At 40.0% G+C, this 15296-nt stretch overlaps 1 protein-coding gene across 1 annotated transcript in view; it reads left to right on the forward strand.

Moving 5' to 3' along the window:
* Nucleotides 1-15296, forward strand: part of MLIP (muscular LMNA interacting protein) — a 241872-nt gene that overhangs the window by 187934 nt on the left and 38642 nt on the right. The window contains exon 11 of the mRNA XM_054722545.1: nt 526-654. Within this exon, the coding sequence (XP_054578520.1) occupies nt 526-654 (129 nt within the window). The remainder of the gene's footprint in view (nt 1-525; nt 655-15296) is intronic.

The following is a 15296-nucleotide window of genomic DNA, read 5'->3' on the forward strand; positions in this document are numbered from 1 at the left end:
CTGACTTAGGTCAGAAGGCCACCCCTGGTTTCATCATACATAATAGGAACATGGTTTCTAGAGGCCGAGCTCTGTGGATTTGGGGACATGAAGGGAGTGTAGTTTCCAGAAGTGAAAAGTTGTTATGGGCTTGGCAAAGGTGCCTAATTCATCTGTCCTGCCATGCCCAGAATGAGAATGCTGCCTAGCACCAAGGACGCTCTCAATAATTATTTGTCATGTGCATGGTTACTAACTGAATGCACTGGCAAAGAAACAAAGAACATGTTTGGTTAGATAAATGAAGATTTTGCATTTTGAACATCATGACAGTAAATTTTTGAGTTGATTGTAACAGTTAACTGTAAACTGAAGTTACATTAGTTAAAATCATTTAATTTCTAGCTGTTTTTCTGTATTTGAAAAATTACTTTAAAATTTAAAAAATCATAAATTTTGTGAAAACATTTGAATGACTTAATAATACACATATTTATTTTAATGGTGTTTATTTTTCTATTTAAAAATTATTTGATGCTCATGAAGACTAAACCTGGAGTAATTCGCCCAGTACCTGTAAAATCCAAAATATTATTGAAAAAAGAGGAGGAAGTCTATGAACCCAACCCTTTCAGTAAATATCTGGAAGATAACAATGACCTCTTTTCTGAACAGGTGAGTAAACATATAAGAAATTCTTTGATATTTTGATAAATGGCTGTATATCATTTATACTTCTATGAATATAGTATGTGCAAGAAAATGTCCATTTAATGGAATATCCTTAGTAATAAAATAGGTCAATTTTTGCATGATAAAAATAAATTCTTATATATTTTCAATTTCCAGAATAATATTTTGAAGTATTTCAATGTTGTGCTTTAAAATTTTTTTTTCTAATACTGATGATATTATTCAAAACATTACTCTCTATAGAGACATCATGAAGTTACTGGTTGGATGTATCAGATAGGTGTTGTATTCTTTTTTCTAAAGTACTGTTTTCTTTTGAAGAGATGTACTATTTTAGATTTGGTTTATTAATACATTTGAAAAAAGATCTATTGTTCTCATATTAACATAGAAATGATATGATCCCCTAGATTAAGCAACACTAGTTAGAAGATAGGTTATCAAGTTATTTAAGGCTTTGTTGTTCATTCATATTTTTGTGTGTGTGTGTATGTGTGTTAAAAAGATGTACTATCTTTCTCTAGTATATCCTATATTTTGGAGGAAGTGTAATGGAAGGGTGTCAGTGGCGTTTTTTAGATATTTGGGAAAAATGTAAAAATAAATACTCACATAATATAAAACTTCACAAATCATTTCAAAGAAAACTTTAGATATTTATTTTTAAGATCACCACATTGGATAATCTATAATAAAATAGTCTTATCAATAAGGTAATATACTATTTTTAAATTTTAGTTTGAAAATGATAACTACCTTGTCCTTGAAAATATAAATGATATCTATACTTATGAAATGTAAGCCATTGGCTTTATAACCCTTAGCATGTTGTTTCCTCTCTCTAGGCTGCAGTTTCTTAATGTATAAGATCAGGCATTTGGATCAAGTACTTTATAGGGTACTTCAAATTCTAAAATTTGGGTTACTTAAAATCTAATATTAACTCTGACTGGATCTGAAGTCCATATATAACCTTGAAAAAGTTCAACATAAATACTTACTCATGCTTAACTATAATGTTTATTTATGAAGCAGGGGAGAAAATATTTTCTATTTATTTGTATATACTTTGTGACATGATTTTAATAAATTAAAAAATTTTAGAAAGCACTGATGATATTGAAAATTATAATTAGAGGAAATTATTTGTATTTAATGGAATACAATATAGTTCTCAATTTAAATTAAATACAGGGTTGTTTTAACTAATTCCACATATAACCAAAATGGAAATTCCTGTTAAGAAAGCATATTTCCATTATCAACAAAACACTTATTAAATATCTATTGCTTGCATGTCACTACATTTTAGAGGTTTAATGTAACATTTTAGATAGTATAGCGTCATGAGAAAAGCTTTATGAGTAATATATTCTTATATGACAAAAATGCCAATAGTTAAAATAAATTTCACATACGATACATGTAACTTACATTCATAAAAATATGATCTAATGCTATAATATAATAATTTTCCTTTTGTATTATAATTTCACATTTATGCATTTTAATTTAAACAAGATTCTTTGTAGAATATCAAGTTAAGCTACCTATAATTTATCACAATTTGCTGTCCTCTGAAATGATAAATTCTGTTTTCAAGTGTAGGAAATTCTTGCCATTTCTTTGCTTTGCTTTTCCTGACTATATAGCAAGTTTAAAGTTCTGTTTATTTTCAACATAAATCTATGAATTTCCAGATAATTTGTTGAAAATTTGAGCTCTTTTGCAAATATTAAGGTGCCAAAGACATAATCTTATTTTTATTTTCTTTCAACTAATTTATTCTTGAGTGTATCCCAATTTCTGTGTGGAACATGGGAAATAATAGGAGTCTGCAGACTGTTGGAATTGAAAGAACTCCAGCATACCACTTAATAGTGAATTCCAAACATTCCCTGGTCTTAGTCATTGACTGTGCATGAGAGAGGAAGTTATGATAGAACCTAGGGGTCACTGCACAGTGAGAAATTCCACATACTATCAACTTGTCTCTTTATATTGAGCTCCAGCTACTATCTCACTGGGACAAGAATCTACAATGGAGGCAGCTGCCAAAGACAGCTCACTAGGGTGGATGCTTAGTTCTGCTTGCAAACAAATTGAGTGATAACAATTTATAATCTCAGATTGCTACTTTCATCAGAACACTTCAATAGAAGAGAGAGTACTCAAATTCAGTTCTAGCCACTATTTCGTTCTCTCCTGCCACCACAGAGTAAATTGGTTCCAAACTCGGCTGATATCACCCACCCATGTAATGGAAAATTCTTTAGCCAGAATGTTGGGCCAAATTGAAGCAGCTCACATTCACTAATCTGCCTTGTACTGGGGACAGTTCCACATGACAGATGTTGAATGAGATTGTTAAGTCAATAAATTTCCCCTAGCAGCTTCACTGCCATAAAATATGATTTCAAAACTCTCTGTTGCAAAACATCAGACACTAAAGATGATGAGACCAGACGGAAATGTATTTACTGTCACTTAAGAAGGTACAACTGGGCAACCTTTTGAACTGATAATGAAGTGAAAATTTGCCTGGAGACAGCCTCTGAGTACTAAAAGGAAAGTTGGAGACCACATGCAGAATCAAGTAATTGAGACTTATTAATTAACAGCTTTTACATCAAAATGGCATAGGCCAAGAAGCTTCTTTCTGAATTAGATGGATTTTTTTTGACAAAAACTCTTCATAATGAAATTTATGCTTATCTGAAATTACCTTTAAACCCATCATTGCATCATCTTGTGGTACTATTGAGTTATAAAATATCTTCACTCTGTACATATGAATTTTAAACTATGAAGTGCTTTGAAGCATAGTTCTATTGATAATACAATCAATTTCACTGATTAAAATGACGATTGTAAGGGGCAAAATGGTTTTTATTTTGTCTGACTAGTGAGATTGCAAAATATATCGATTTCTTTCTGGTCTCTTAATGTACCTAATTAGATAAAGGTTGATTTCTTCACTGAAGATACTCAATTTAATATAAAAAGTAGTTGCTAACCTCAGTTCTGTAAAATATTCTCTCATTCTTTATAAATTAGTAATTCAACCCAGGGTATTACATATGTCATTTCCTTCTTAAAGCACTAGGGTAATGTATAAAAAAGGTTTGGTGTAGAATTAAAGGGAAATATTGTTGTTTTCTTATGAGTCTCCCCTCTCCCCCCGAAAAAGGGAAATAATGCTTCCCAGCATGTATGCCTCTTAAACTTTACTTTCCTTCAAATTTGTTTCTCAGTAAGGAAGATAACTTGTTGATGTGTGAAAATGACCGTTTAGCAAGTTTCCTCCATACCACTTCACAGAGAACATAAAAGGATAAATATAGGGAATTTTCTTGTTTTCCTTTTATTTATTTTTTTTCCTGATTTTTCTTATCCATAATACTTGCTTATTTTCTTTCCAAACTTTCTGTGCTTGACATTAAACTTTGAGGATTATGTGGGTGATTTTCAGATTTCTAATGATTCATCAAGTTATATTTTTACTGTGACCTTCAATTTTACTTCTTTATGTCACCCACATGTTAATATTACAGGGCAAATACTCACCTTTTTTATAAGGTGAGATTGACAATATTGCCCTTTATTCTGAATGACTCTGGCTTTGCCACAAATTGCTACTTTTTCAACATTTGTTTCTCAGTCAAGATGATTCATTGTCTTTTGTCAGGAAATGATATTTTATTAAGAAATTTTTTTTTTCAGATTGAAATGTTTAATTTTTTTTGGTCTAGAAATGATTAAGTGGTTTGCTGAATTGTTTTAAGGGGGAGAGAACTGAAATTCCTTGGAGTGTTACATTTCTTTTGGAAGGGTTAAGGTCAGAGATTTGGCTTCTCCAACTTGATTACCATGTTGTTTTTGTTTATCCAAGTAATGAAATCTTTGTGAGTTTTTCTTCTCTTTTGCCACCCTCCCTCCCTGCCTGTCTCCCTTTCTTCTTCCATATGTAATAGGTAATAGATAATTTACTGTAAACAATGTAAAGCAGTATATGTAATAGATACTTTATCATTACAATAAACTACTTTCTTAGTTTTATATATATATATTAAAAAACTGCTCTATAGAGACAGTATTCCCTTTTTCTTCTAGGATATAATCACATAGGATCACCTCCTGAAACAGAATTTCATCTCTTCCTTTTCCAGGCTTTAAGCTTTCTCTTGACCTTGTGTATGTATCAAGGTTGAACGATTAGAATAAAAAGATTGTAATTTTCTGTTGCACTATCTACATTTCTAAGAGAAACTACTTTTTTGGTCCCCCTTCCCTTGCCTCATGTACATTTAAGAATCTTAAAGAGATTATTACTTGCTTTAAAATGAACACACAAAGACCTATTTGCCACTTCTATCATAATAGGTAGAATTATTCAATATTTCTAATACCATGAAATTCTAATAATTGGTGAAGTTCTGAAGCACTGTTTGCTTTACAAATACTTGGTGACTGTAGTGTCTGACTCTACCCCAATCTACTGGGAAACAATGACAATATGAAAGGTTTGTGTATATGTGTTCTATGTTTTCTTAATCCATGATGTCACCATATATCTTTATCTAAGAGAGAGGGCCATTGACATATTTAGAACTTACCATGGAAAGTATACTCCATTTTTAAAATAAGGCCTTGCTTAAATAGAATTAAAACCTCTATAGTAATTTTATCTGAAAATATTAAAAACAGAATGTCAAGAGAAATAAGGTAGCTGTGTAAAAATTTTAAGTAATACCTAAAGTAAATGTCATTTAGAGATTAGAAAGTCAGTTTTACTTGTTGGCAAAAAAAAAAAAAAAAAAAAAGCATTCTTATGTTTTACTTCACTGGAGTCTATCCAAAACTTCTTGAACCTTGAGACAAGGTCAGCCTGTGAATAGAACCGTAGATGTTAACTGTCACATGCCTTTGACATCACTTTGTATCTATATCCTATCTAATAAAAGAGTAATATGCAAGTTAATGTCACTCCGCAACAAAAGTGGCGGCACCCATAGCCACAAAATGGTAGTGCCCAGTCCTCTCAGCCCCGCAGGAGTCCCCCAGTTCCAGGGAGGGCTGCAGCTGAGAGACGGCAGTGTAAGTGGCCTGGCGGAATGCTACCCAGAGGCCCTCCTGACCCTTTATAAAAAAACAAAACAAATTCACTCCCCATAGAGTGATCCCAAACTCACACACCTGCAGCCCAGGGTGTCAGGCTGGGAGGCTCCCGCACCCCCACAGAGTGATCCCATCCCAGTGGCATCCTGGGGTGTCAGCCTCGAAAGCACCTATGCCCCCATGGAGTGATCTCCCCACCCCCCCCACACCTATAGCCTCTGGGTCTCAGCCTCAGAAGCGCCTGCGACCTGGTGAGTGATCCTGCCCTACTGGCAGCCTACGAGAGTCCATCTTGGAACTTCCCTTGCCCCAAGCCGAGTGATTGGAGATCGCAGGTATCTGGGCGATGCTGCCCAGCAAACCTCTCCCATTGGGTAGAAACTTCTGACCTGGTTAGGGAGGTAAATGGGTTTTGTTTAAAATCTTTAGAAACCACATGGAAATGTCTGAGGTAGGGTTTCACATCGGAAGTAACTTACAACTAATTGTTGAAGGCAAAAGGCGACATTGCAGTTACATTACTGGAGAGTACCCCATTGGCTCTGCAATGGCGGTGGCGGATTTTCCCTGCCCTGGTTCCTCAGCACTTAGCGCAGGGCTTGAGCCCACCCAGGAAGGTCTTTTCCCCTACATTTTTCACCATGGCAGGAAGGTTTTGTAGACATGAATAAGAAGTGCCCATGCACAAGTCCTGAAGATGCCGGGGCCAGAAGAAATGACAAACAAACTGGGACAAGAGCAAAACCAGAAACACCACAGATCCCAACATAGATCACCTTTTTCTTCAGATGACGGTGTTTCCCTCTTCTTCATCTTCTGGAAGCAAGACAGATTCAAGTACTGACAATTCTACCAATGGAAAAGTTAAGAGAAAGAGAGGACAGATAAGGAATAAAAGGAGAAAAGAAAAAAGGATAAAAGATGAAACATCAAGAAAAAGAAAGAGTAGGAAAAAAGGAAGAAACAACCACATGATATCACCTTTGCAAGGTTTCATCAAATTCCTGTTTAAGGAGTTTATTTTATGACACTTTTAGCTTGGGTTTACATTTTTACTGGTTTGTCAAGACCACGGCAGGTACACTGTCCAATATGTTTTTTTAAAATATATTTTATTAATTTTTTACAGAGAGGAAAGGAAAGGGATAGAGAGCTAGACACATCTATGAGAGAGAAACATCGATCAGCTGCCTCCTGCACACTCCCCACTGGGTATGTGCCTCCAACCAAGGTACATGCCCTTGACCGGAATCGAACCTGGGACCCTTGAGTCTGCAGACTGACGCTCCATCCACTGAGCCAAACCAGTTAGGGCTGTCCAATATGTTAAAGAAAAAACCCTATCTAATAAAGAGGGAATATGCAGGGGAGGGCATTTGGGGGTGACCAGGCTGTCAGCCAGGAGAGGGCAGTTGGGGACGATCGGGCTGGTAGGGGAGCAGTTAGGCATCGATCAGGCTGGCAGGGGATTGGTTAGGGGGTGATCAGGTTAGGGGCAATCAGGTAGGCAGGCAGGCGAGCAGTTGGGAGCCAGCAGTCCCAGATTGTGAAAGGCAGTCGGACATCCCGCAAAAGGTCCCAGATTGGAGAGGTTGCAGGTTGGGCTGAGGGACACCCCCCCAGTGCATGAATTTCCTGTACCAGGCCTCTAGTCCTATCTAATAAAAGAGTAATATGCAAATTGATCATACCTTTGCTACACCCACAAGCCATGCCCACCAGCCAATCAGGAGCAAGTATGCAAATTAACCTAACCAAGATGGCTATGGCCATGGAGAGAGCAGGAGGCTTGAGTTGCCCCCGGCAATAGAGGATGCCAAGCTTTCCGCTTGCTCTGGCGGGCCTAGGCCTCCTCTCAAGGCTACAAAGTTTCAAATATAGAAGATAAATAAATCCCAACAAAAATGGCTGTGGTCACGGAGTGAGCAGGAGGCTTGGTTCCACTCAAAGCTACAAAGTTTCAATTATAGAAGATAAATAAATCCTGGATACCAGGGCTTCCACTTGGGTCGCCAGGGGGCGTGGCAGCCTGCAAACCACCACAGGCCCCTTGCCCAGGCCGCCCTATGACCCAAGGGAACCCCCACCCTGATCTGGGACACCCGTCAGGGCAAACCAGCTGGCTCCCACCCATGCACCAGGCCTCTATCCTATCTAATCTTATCTAATAAAAGAATAATATGCAAATTGACCATCACTCCAACACACAAGATGGCTGCCCCCATGTGGTCAAAGATGACTTCCCCCATGTGGTCACAAGATGGCCACCACAAGATGGCCAGCAGGGGAGGGCAGTTGGGAGGGACCAGGTCTGCAAGGAAGGGCAATTGTGGGCAATCAGGCCAGCAGGGGAGGGCAGTTGGGAGGGACCAGGCCTGCTAGGGAGAGCAGTTGGGGGTGACCAGGCCTGCAGGGGAGGGCAGTTAGGGGTGACCAAGCCAGCAGAGGAGGGAAGTTGGGGGTGACTGGGCCTGCAGGGAAGGGCAGTTGGGGGGGACCAGGCCTGCAGGGGAGGGCAGTTAGGCTTCAATCAGGCTGGCAGGGAAGTGGTTAGGGGGTGATCAGGCTGGCAGGCAAAAGCGGTTAGGGGCAATCAGGAAGGCAGGCAGGTGAGCAGTTGGGAGCCAGCAGTCCTGGATTGTGAGAGGGATGTCCAACTGCCCGTTTAGGCTCGATCTAACTGGGATTGGGTCTAAACGGGCAGTCAGACATCCCTCGAGGTGTCCCAGATTGGAGAGGGTGCAGGCTGGGCTGAGGGACGAATTTCATGCACTGGGCCTCTAATCTAATCTAATAATAGACAAATATGCAAATTGACCGCACCTTCGCTACACCTAAGCCACGCCCACCATCCAAGCCACGCCCACCAACCAATCAGGATGAGTATGCAAATTGCCCCAACAAAGATGGTGGCTAATTTGCATATCAAGACAGCGTCCAAAGAAGCCAACAGCTGCAGAAGGGAGTAAAGCTTCGAAGAAGCAAGCAAGGGGGGGGGGGGCGGGGGCGGAGGCGGGGCCGGGGGAAGGAGAGGGCGGGGCAGAGGCGGGGCCGGGGGAAGGAGAAGGGCGGGGTGGAGGCGGGGCCGGGGGGGAAGGGAAACGCGGGTGGGCTGGAGGAGAAGGCGGGGCGGGTGACAAGGGCGGGGCGGAGGCGGGGCCAGGGGTGAAGGAAAACAAGGGAGGGCTGGAAGAGAAGGCGGGGCCGGGGGGGTGGAGGCAGGGCCGGGGGTGAAGGAAAACAAGGGAGGGCTGGAGGAGAAGGCGAGGTGGGCGGGGCGGAGGCGGGGCCGGGGGTGAAGGAAAACAAGAGAGGGCTGGAAGAGAAGGCGGGGCGGGCGGTGCGGAGGCAGGGCCGGGGGTGAAGGAAAACAAGGGAGGGCTGGAAGAGAAGGCGGGGCGGGCGGAGCGGAGGTGGGGCCGGGGGCGAAGGGAAACGCGGGCGGGCTGGAGGAGAAGGTGAGGCGGGCGAACAAGGGAGGAACGGAGGCAGGGTAGAGTGCAGCAGGAAATCCCATTGCAGGAATTTTTCCTGCAACGGGAAAGCTAGTATATCTATAAAGAGGTAATATGAAAATTAGGCTGAGATGCTGTAATGGGTCACAACCGGACAAGAGGAGGTTGTGTGTGCAGGTGAGGCCCAGAGTGGAGATGGAGACAGAGATAGGGGTGCGCTGGCTCGGGCGGCCCCAGTGGGTCCCAGTCAGGGGACCGGGGCATGCTGTGAATCAAGCGTGGGTCCTGGCCTCCCAAGGCACCAGAGAAGCAGGGTTTCAGATAAGAGGATGCAGCATTCCACTGCTATCTTGAGTTTGTGGTTTCCAAGGAAACAGCCAGAAGGGATGATAAACCCTCTGAAAATGGCAAAGGGCTCAGCTGGCGCCTATCTAAGCAGGGGCTTCATTTAAATTGAGCCTTCCCACAGTGAATGACCCCAACCCTCCCTAGATAAGGCAGGTTCCTGTTGAGCACAAGCTCCACGCAATACTGGGCCTCAGTTTTGTTCAGGTGATCTCATGTACGTTTCAATTGTGCTGGGCCTCTAGTTATGTATAAGACAATTTGGGTAAAACTAATGCCCCTCCCCCAGGACACTGTCTACAATTTTTCCTCCCTCACTACACAGTTTTAATTCCACAACTGCCTTACAGTTATTTGAAGGATAGTTATTAAATATCCATAGGCAATGCAGTCAGAGTGAAGGGCTTGTCATTTTATTTTCTCTACTGAGCACTTTCTTTGACTCATGAGTGGAATTAAGGTAGAATGCATAGAAGAGGATATATTAAAAATTGGATGTATTATTTGAATAAATGGGCTATGATTGATGTGTTTGGAACACATTATAATCTCTAATCATTGGAGAGATTACATATTTTAAAGTGTGAATGAAATCAGACTTTGAATGATGACAGATATAAAGGTCACAGCTAGGCATATAAGTCTGAAGATGAGTTTTCTGAGGAGAATTAGGAATTTCTCTTCCTCTCTTTGATACAAGATAAAATAACTTAAAGTAGGATATTCAGGCAGAGAAAATATATCCAAATGAGAAGAGCAATCACAAGAATGCATAGGAGAGACTGAGGCAGAGAGCTAAAACTGGTAAATAAACTCTGTTTGAATTTCCTTAAAATAAAGTCAGCTTGTGAAACCAAGCCTATAGAAAACTGAAATGAAGGTGGTAAATTCAGTCTCTATTGGGGCCCCTGGGTGGGTGTCCATTAACGCTGACATTCTTGTCCCAGCATTACAACGGGTTCGGCAGTCTGGAGAAAGGAGCTGCATGTAGATTCAATAAGGAGTCCAAAGATGAAAGATAGTTTGAAAAGGCATTGGGGGTCAGTTAGGGACCCTGGGTGGGCGTCCATTAATGCCAGGGTTCTTGTCCCAGCATTACAAAGGGTTCATCAATCTGAATAAAGGAGCTGCACATAGATTCAATAAGGAGTCCAAAGATGAAAGATAGTTTGGAAAGGAATTGGCGGTCAGAGGAGCTTCAGCTAAAGGAGCTAAAGACTACCCCTTGACTAAGGACCCGTTCTTTTTATTAACACAATTTGTCCTAAGGCAAGGTGGAGATAATACACTTCAAAGGGTAGGGTTTCAAAGGGTACGGTTTACAGAAGCATTGTCAGATTGGGGAATAGCCTACAGCTGTTCATGTGTTTGGCCAACAGGAGGCAATAACATGCAGATTTAGATGCCCTGAGCTGTCTGGCAGCAAGCAATAATCCTATTCAGGTTTGAGGAAAGTGACATTTAGCTATTCCAACAGGTAAACTATATATGTGGCTCAGCCCTTGTTGAGCCCTCCAAGCTTCACCAACCTTTTGATGAAACTCTAGTAATTATGACATGTTGGAATTGGTTCCCAGCAAGTCTCTTAAAATAAACACTATATGGAAAAAGAGAAAACAAAATTAAAGAATGTATTTTTCTTTATTTCAAAGGCTACATGGAAAGGATGCTCTGTAGTAAATTTGTAAATTTAAAATCAGTGATTCCTTAGAGACAGGAGAGCTATAGGTTTTTAGTGTTTTTCAAAATAATGCTCTAATCTCCAAATACTGACATCCTAAGTGCAATTTAATTTATTGTAGGCCAGCCATCCAACTATCAATTTGTCTTATGGACCTTTAGATCTTTAACATTTTTAAAAATCTTACTTTCCCTTATAAATATAAAACTACATCTGGTAAGAAAATAAACAATTTACCAGGGACTGGATTGTCAGTTATCTTTATCTAGTAGAGTTTTGAGTCTTAGCAAATTTATCTGCTCAAATAAAAGCAAGTATATATTATATTTACTCCATTGGGTAAGTTCAGAAAAATAGAGGTGTTTTTCTGAATCTTTGGCTAAGCAGTTTCCAGGAAGTATTAGGCTCTCATGAATTTCATTACTCAAAGGACTGACACTTTACAGGGTATTGTAGGGTCAGGCTAGCTTCATTTGCCCATTTTAGAGCCTACATTCAGGGAGGATCTAGTGACCTTATTCATTTTGATGTGAAATTGAACCGAAGGGAAACTAGGGCAGCTTGGTTTTACATAAAGAGCTCTGTAATGTGGTTCTAGTTGAGACTGTGTGATTAACCAGCTCTACCCAGTGCATTTGTGAAACCTGAACTTCAATGATTAAATGAGGGGGATTAGACTGAAGTCAACTAGGGTGACTTTGGCCCAGACATTGTGCTTGTCATGACTGGGAAGGTGGGTGCTACTGGTATTGAGTGAGTAAGAGGCCAGGGAGGTTGCCAAACATCCTATAATGCACAGGAGAGTCTCCCCCCCACCCCCTACCAAATTATCCCACTCAAAATGTCAATAGAAGACCTCCCTCCCCCTGGACTAGACCAGCTTCTGGCTGCCTTTCAGCTCCAAGGGTGCTATGACTAATGACGCTCAATACTGTCGTTGCCAGGGGCATTTGAGTTGAACCAGCATTGATTAGGTACCTTCTTTTTGTGTTTCAATTAAGAACTTTTTCCTATTTTATTTACACAGAGGAGGAAAGTAAGCCTGCATTTATAGAATTTTCCACATTCCATGTAGCCTCTACTCATAATGATAGCCCTGTTTGATAAAGGACATACATTTTCATTGTCTCTGGATATTTCCGTAAAATTGTGGTTTTTCCATCTTTCTAGACTTTCTCCTTTCTTGTTGTATTTCCTTAATTGTTAGTTGTCTGGGCAGTCACCTAAAAGAGGCATTTTAAAAGTCAGGCAGTCAGTATGAGAACTCTTAATATGCATGGTGTTGGATTAAGTCATTCCTGACACTGGACTTTATTACACATCTGCAAAATGAAGACATTGGACTTTGATAAGCACTTTTGAAGGTGCCTTCTTACCCTGAAATTCTATGTTTATGTATCTAAATATTATTGAAGCCCTCCTGATATTTAACACCCTTGCATGATCAACAAAAAATTGCAGAGACTAAGGCATAAATTTGTAGAGATGGAAAGTCTTAACCTACTGTTTAAGTCAAAATCATGACAAAAAATATCATCCCCATACAGTTTACTATGATTTTTTTTTCTTTCTGAAATGAGCAGTTTTGGGTAGTGAATCTTCTTTTATTTTGACTTTTTTCTTTAAAAATCACTTTCTATTTACTTAATCTATGTAGAACATTGAGAAATCATTAGTATAGTATATTACCACTATTTCCCTTTGAATACCTTTGCCTTACTCTTTCTTAAATTAAAACTGTGGGAGGAGAGATATTCTCAAAATTAAGTATATATGTGTGACTATATAAAATACACACATAATTAATAGACTTTTTAAGGGTCCTTGTATTTGCTACTTAAATTATTCTTTGTTGTTTGCTTTTTTACATTGGCAAATTTGACAACTATTTTTGTTACAAATATCCTCAATAGGAAGGCTAAGTAGGTAACCTAAAATTTTTAAAAAGATGCTTTTTATATGAAAGTGAAGATTCCTCTGCAAGTCTTTACTGCTTCTAGATTTCCAGTTTCTGCATTCTTCAAGTGCACAAGACGCAAAGGACTTTAGGATAATAAACTTTGGAAATAATTTTTGCTTTTCTATCTCTCTCTGGGAAGTGATGTTAGACTGGGTAACAGCCTCTGCATAGGAAACATAATGGAGTTGCAGAACATCAACCCATTCACTCACATTCCTTGTGAAGACAATAATAGATTCAATCAAACAAAACCCCAGGATATTCAAGACTGTAAGATCATTTTTCCTTAAAATTGTAACACTTCATTAACATGAGAAATATGGATGCTGCATTTAATGCACCTAAGTATACAACTCTAGTAACTTGAAGAAGTTTGTAATGATTCTATATAATAAAAGCCTAATATGCTAAGTGGTCATCCATTCAACCAATCAAAGCGTAATATGCTAGTGATATGCTAAGGCTGCTCAACCACTTGCTATGACATGCACTGACCACCAGGGGGCAGACAGTCGACCAGTCAATCAGTTGTTATGATGTGCACTGACCACAAGGGGGTAGATGCTCCGACTGATAGGTTAGCTTACTGCTGGGGTCTGGCTAATAGGGACTGAGATGAGCCGGACACACCCTGGAGCCCTCCTGCGGTCCCTCCCCATCTGGGCAACCTCCCGTGTCCCTCCCCGCCCCTGATCGTACACTGGTGCAGTCCGTTGGCCTGGCCTGCATTCCCTCGCAATCCGGGACCCCTCGGGGATGTCAGAGAGCTGGTTTCTGCCCAATCCCACAGACCAGGCCAAGGGACCCCATTGGTGCATGAATTCGTGCACCAGGCCTCCAGTGTAATATAAAACCTATCTGTATGTACACAACCTGCTCAAAATTTCAAAATAGGAAAAGTGTGTTTTCACAAAAAAAAAATATTTAAAGGCATCTATGTTTTTTAGAATCAGTCAAGTAGAAACTAGCTCACATTTATGTGCAGAGTATCTTAGCTTGAAAATGTTACCCCAAAATAAAATCATTGCCTAGTCCAAGCAGTCCTAACAAAGGTAGAGGAGTTAGTGAAGGGCATCCAAGTCAAGAATAGCACAATAGTTTAATTTTCTGTTTTAATAAATAAGATGCTATCTCCTCACAGTATGTCAGACATTTGCAGGTATCAGTCAAGTAACAAGTTTTTTAAAGAAACTTATTATACTTGTACATTTTCTACTATTTTGTAAAATAGGATAGTTCTTATGATCCAAGGATCTCTTACTGTTTTAAAATCCAGCCAGTTTCCAAAATCTCCTTTCACTCTCAAAATGACCTCTTATAAGGCTATTTTCCCTCCCTTGATACACCCAACACCCATTTCTATTTTGTGGGTCCCGTAGCAGATTAGACATGAGGAAATTTGTGTATCTTGTAATTTCATCCAGTTTTATTTGTGAATTCAACATACATGTCTTTTCTAATCTCGAATTTCCCCAGTTTATCAGGGATTAGTTCAACCACCACCAACTGCATGCCAGGACCCAGCCCAATTGTAATGGTGGAGCATAGTGTGACCTTTCTCAGTCACATACTAGGACTTCTAATCTCTTTGCTTCTCCCCACCCCCTCCATCTCTTCTCCCTCATCTTTTCCCCTCAGTCTAAACACACTTTTCATATTCTCACTCTGATTAATTATGTGTCCTTCCAGAGTTGTGATTCCTAGATCCTGGGTTTTTGAAAAGCTTTTTTCCCCCCCTCTGTCTATCACAGTATTACCTGTGTCATGGGTTCCCCAAATCAATTTTGAAGCAAATAATAAAAAAAGAACTCTTTCTTTTTGCTTTGAAATTCTGCCTTAGCTGCCACCATCAGAAATCCTCACCTGGGACATGATTATGGCATTTAGCTGCCTGGGCTGGTGGAAGGACCACAGAGCACAGGGCATGGGGTTGTGAGAGCTGGAAAATATTTGCTGGCATGTGGTCCTCAAAGTTCTGAGTAATGCTGTGGCTTCCTGGTGGGTGATATCACTACTTCTCTCCACATTGACTTCCTTTCTCTCTATTCTTAGCATTTAACCATTT

This window comes from Eptesicus fuscus, chromosome 10, assembly GCF_027574615.1.
Source record: "Eptesicus fuscus isolate TK198812 chromosome 10, DD_ASM_mEF_20220401, whole genome shotgun sequence".
NCBI lineage: Eukaryota > Metazoa > Chordata > Mammalia > Chiroptera > Vespertilionidae > Eptesicus > Eptesicus fuscus.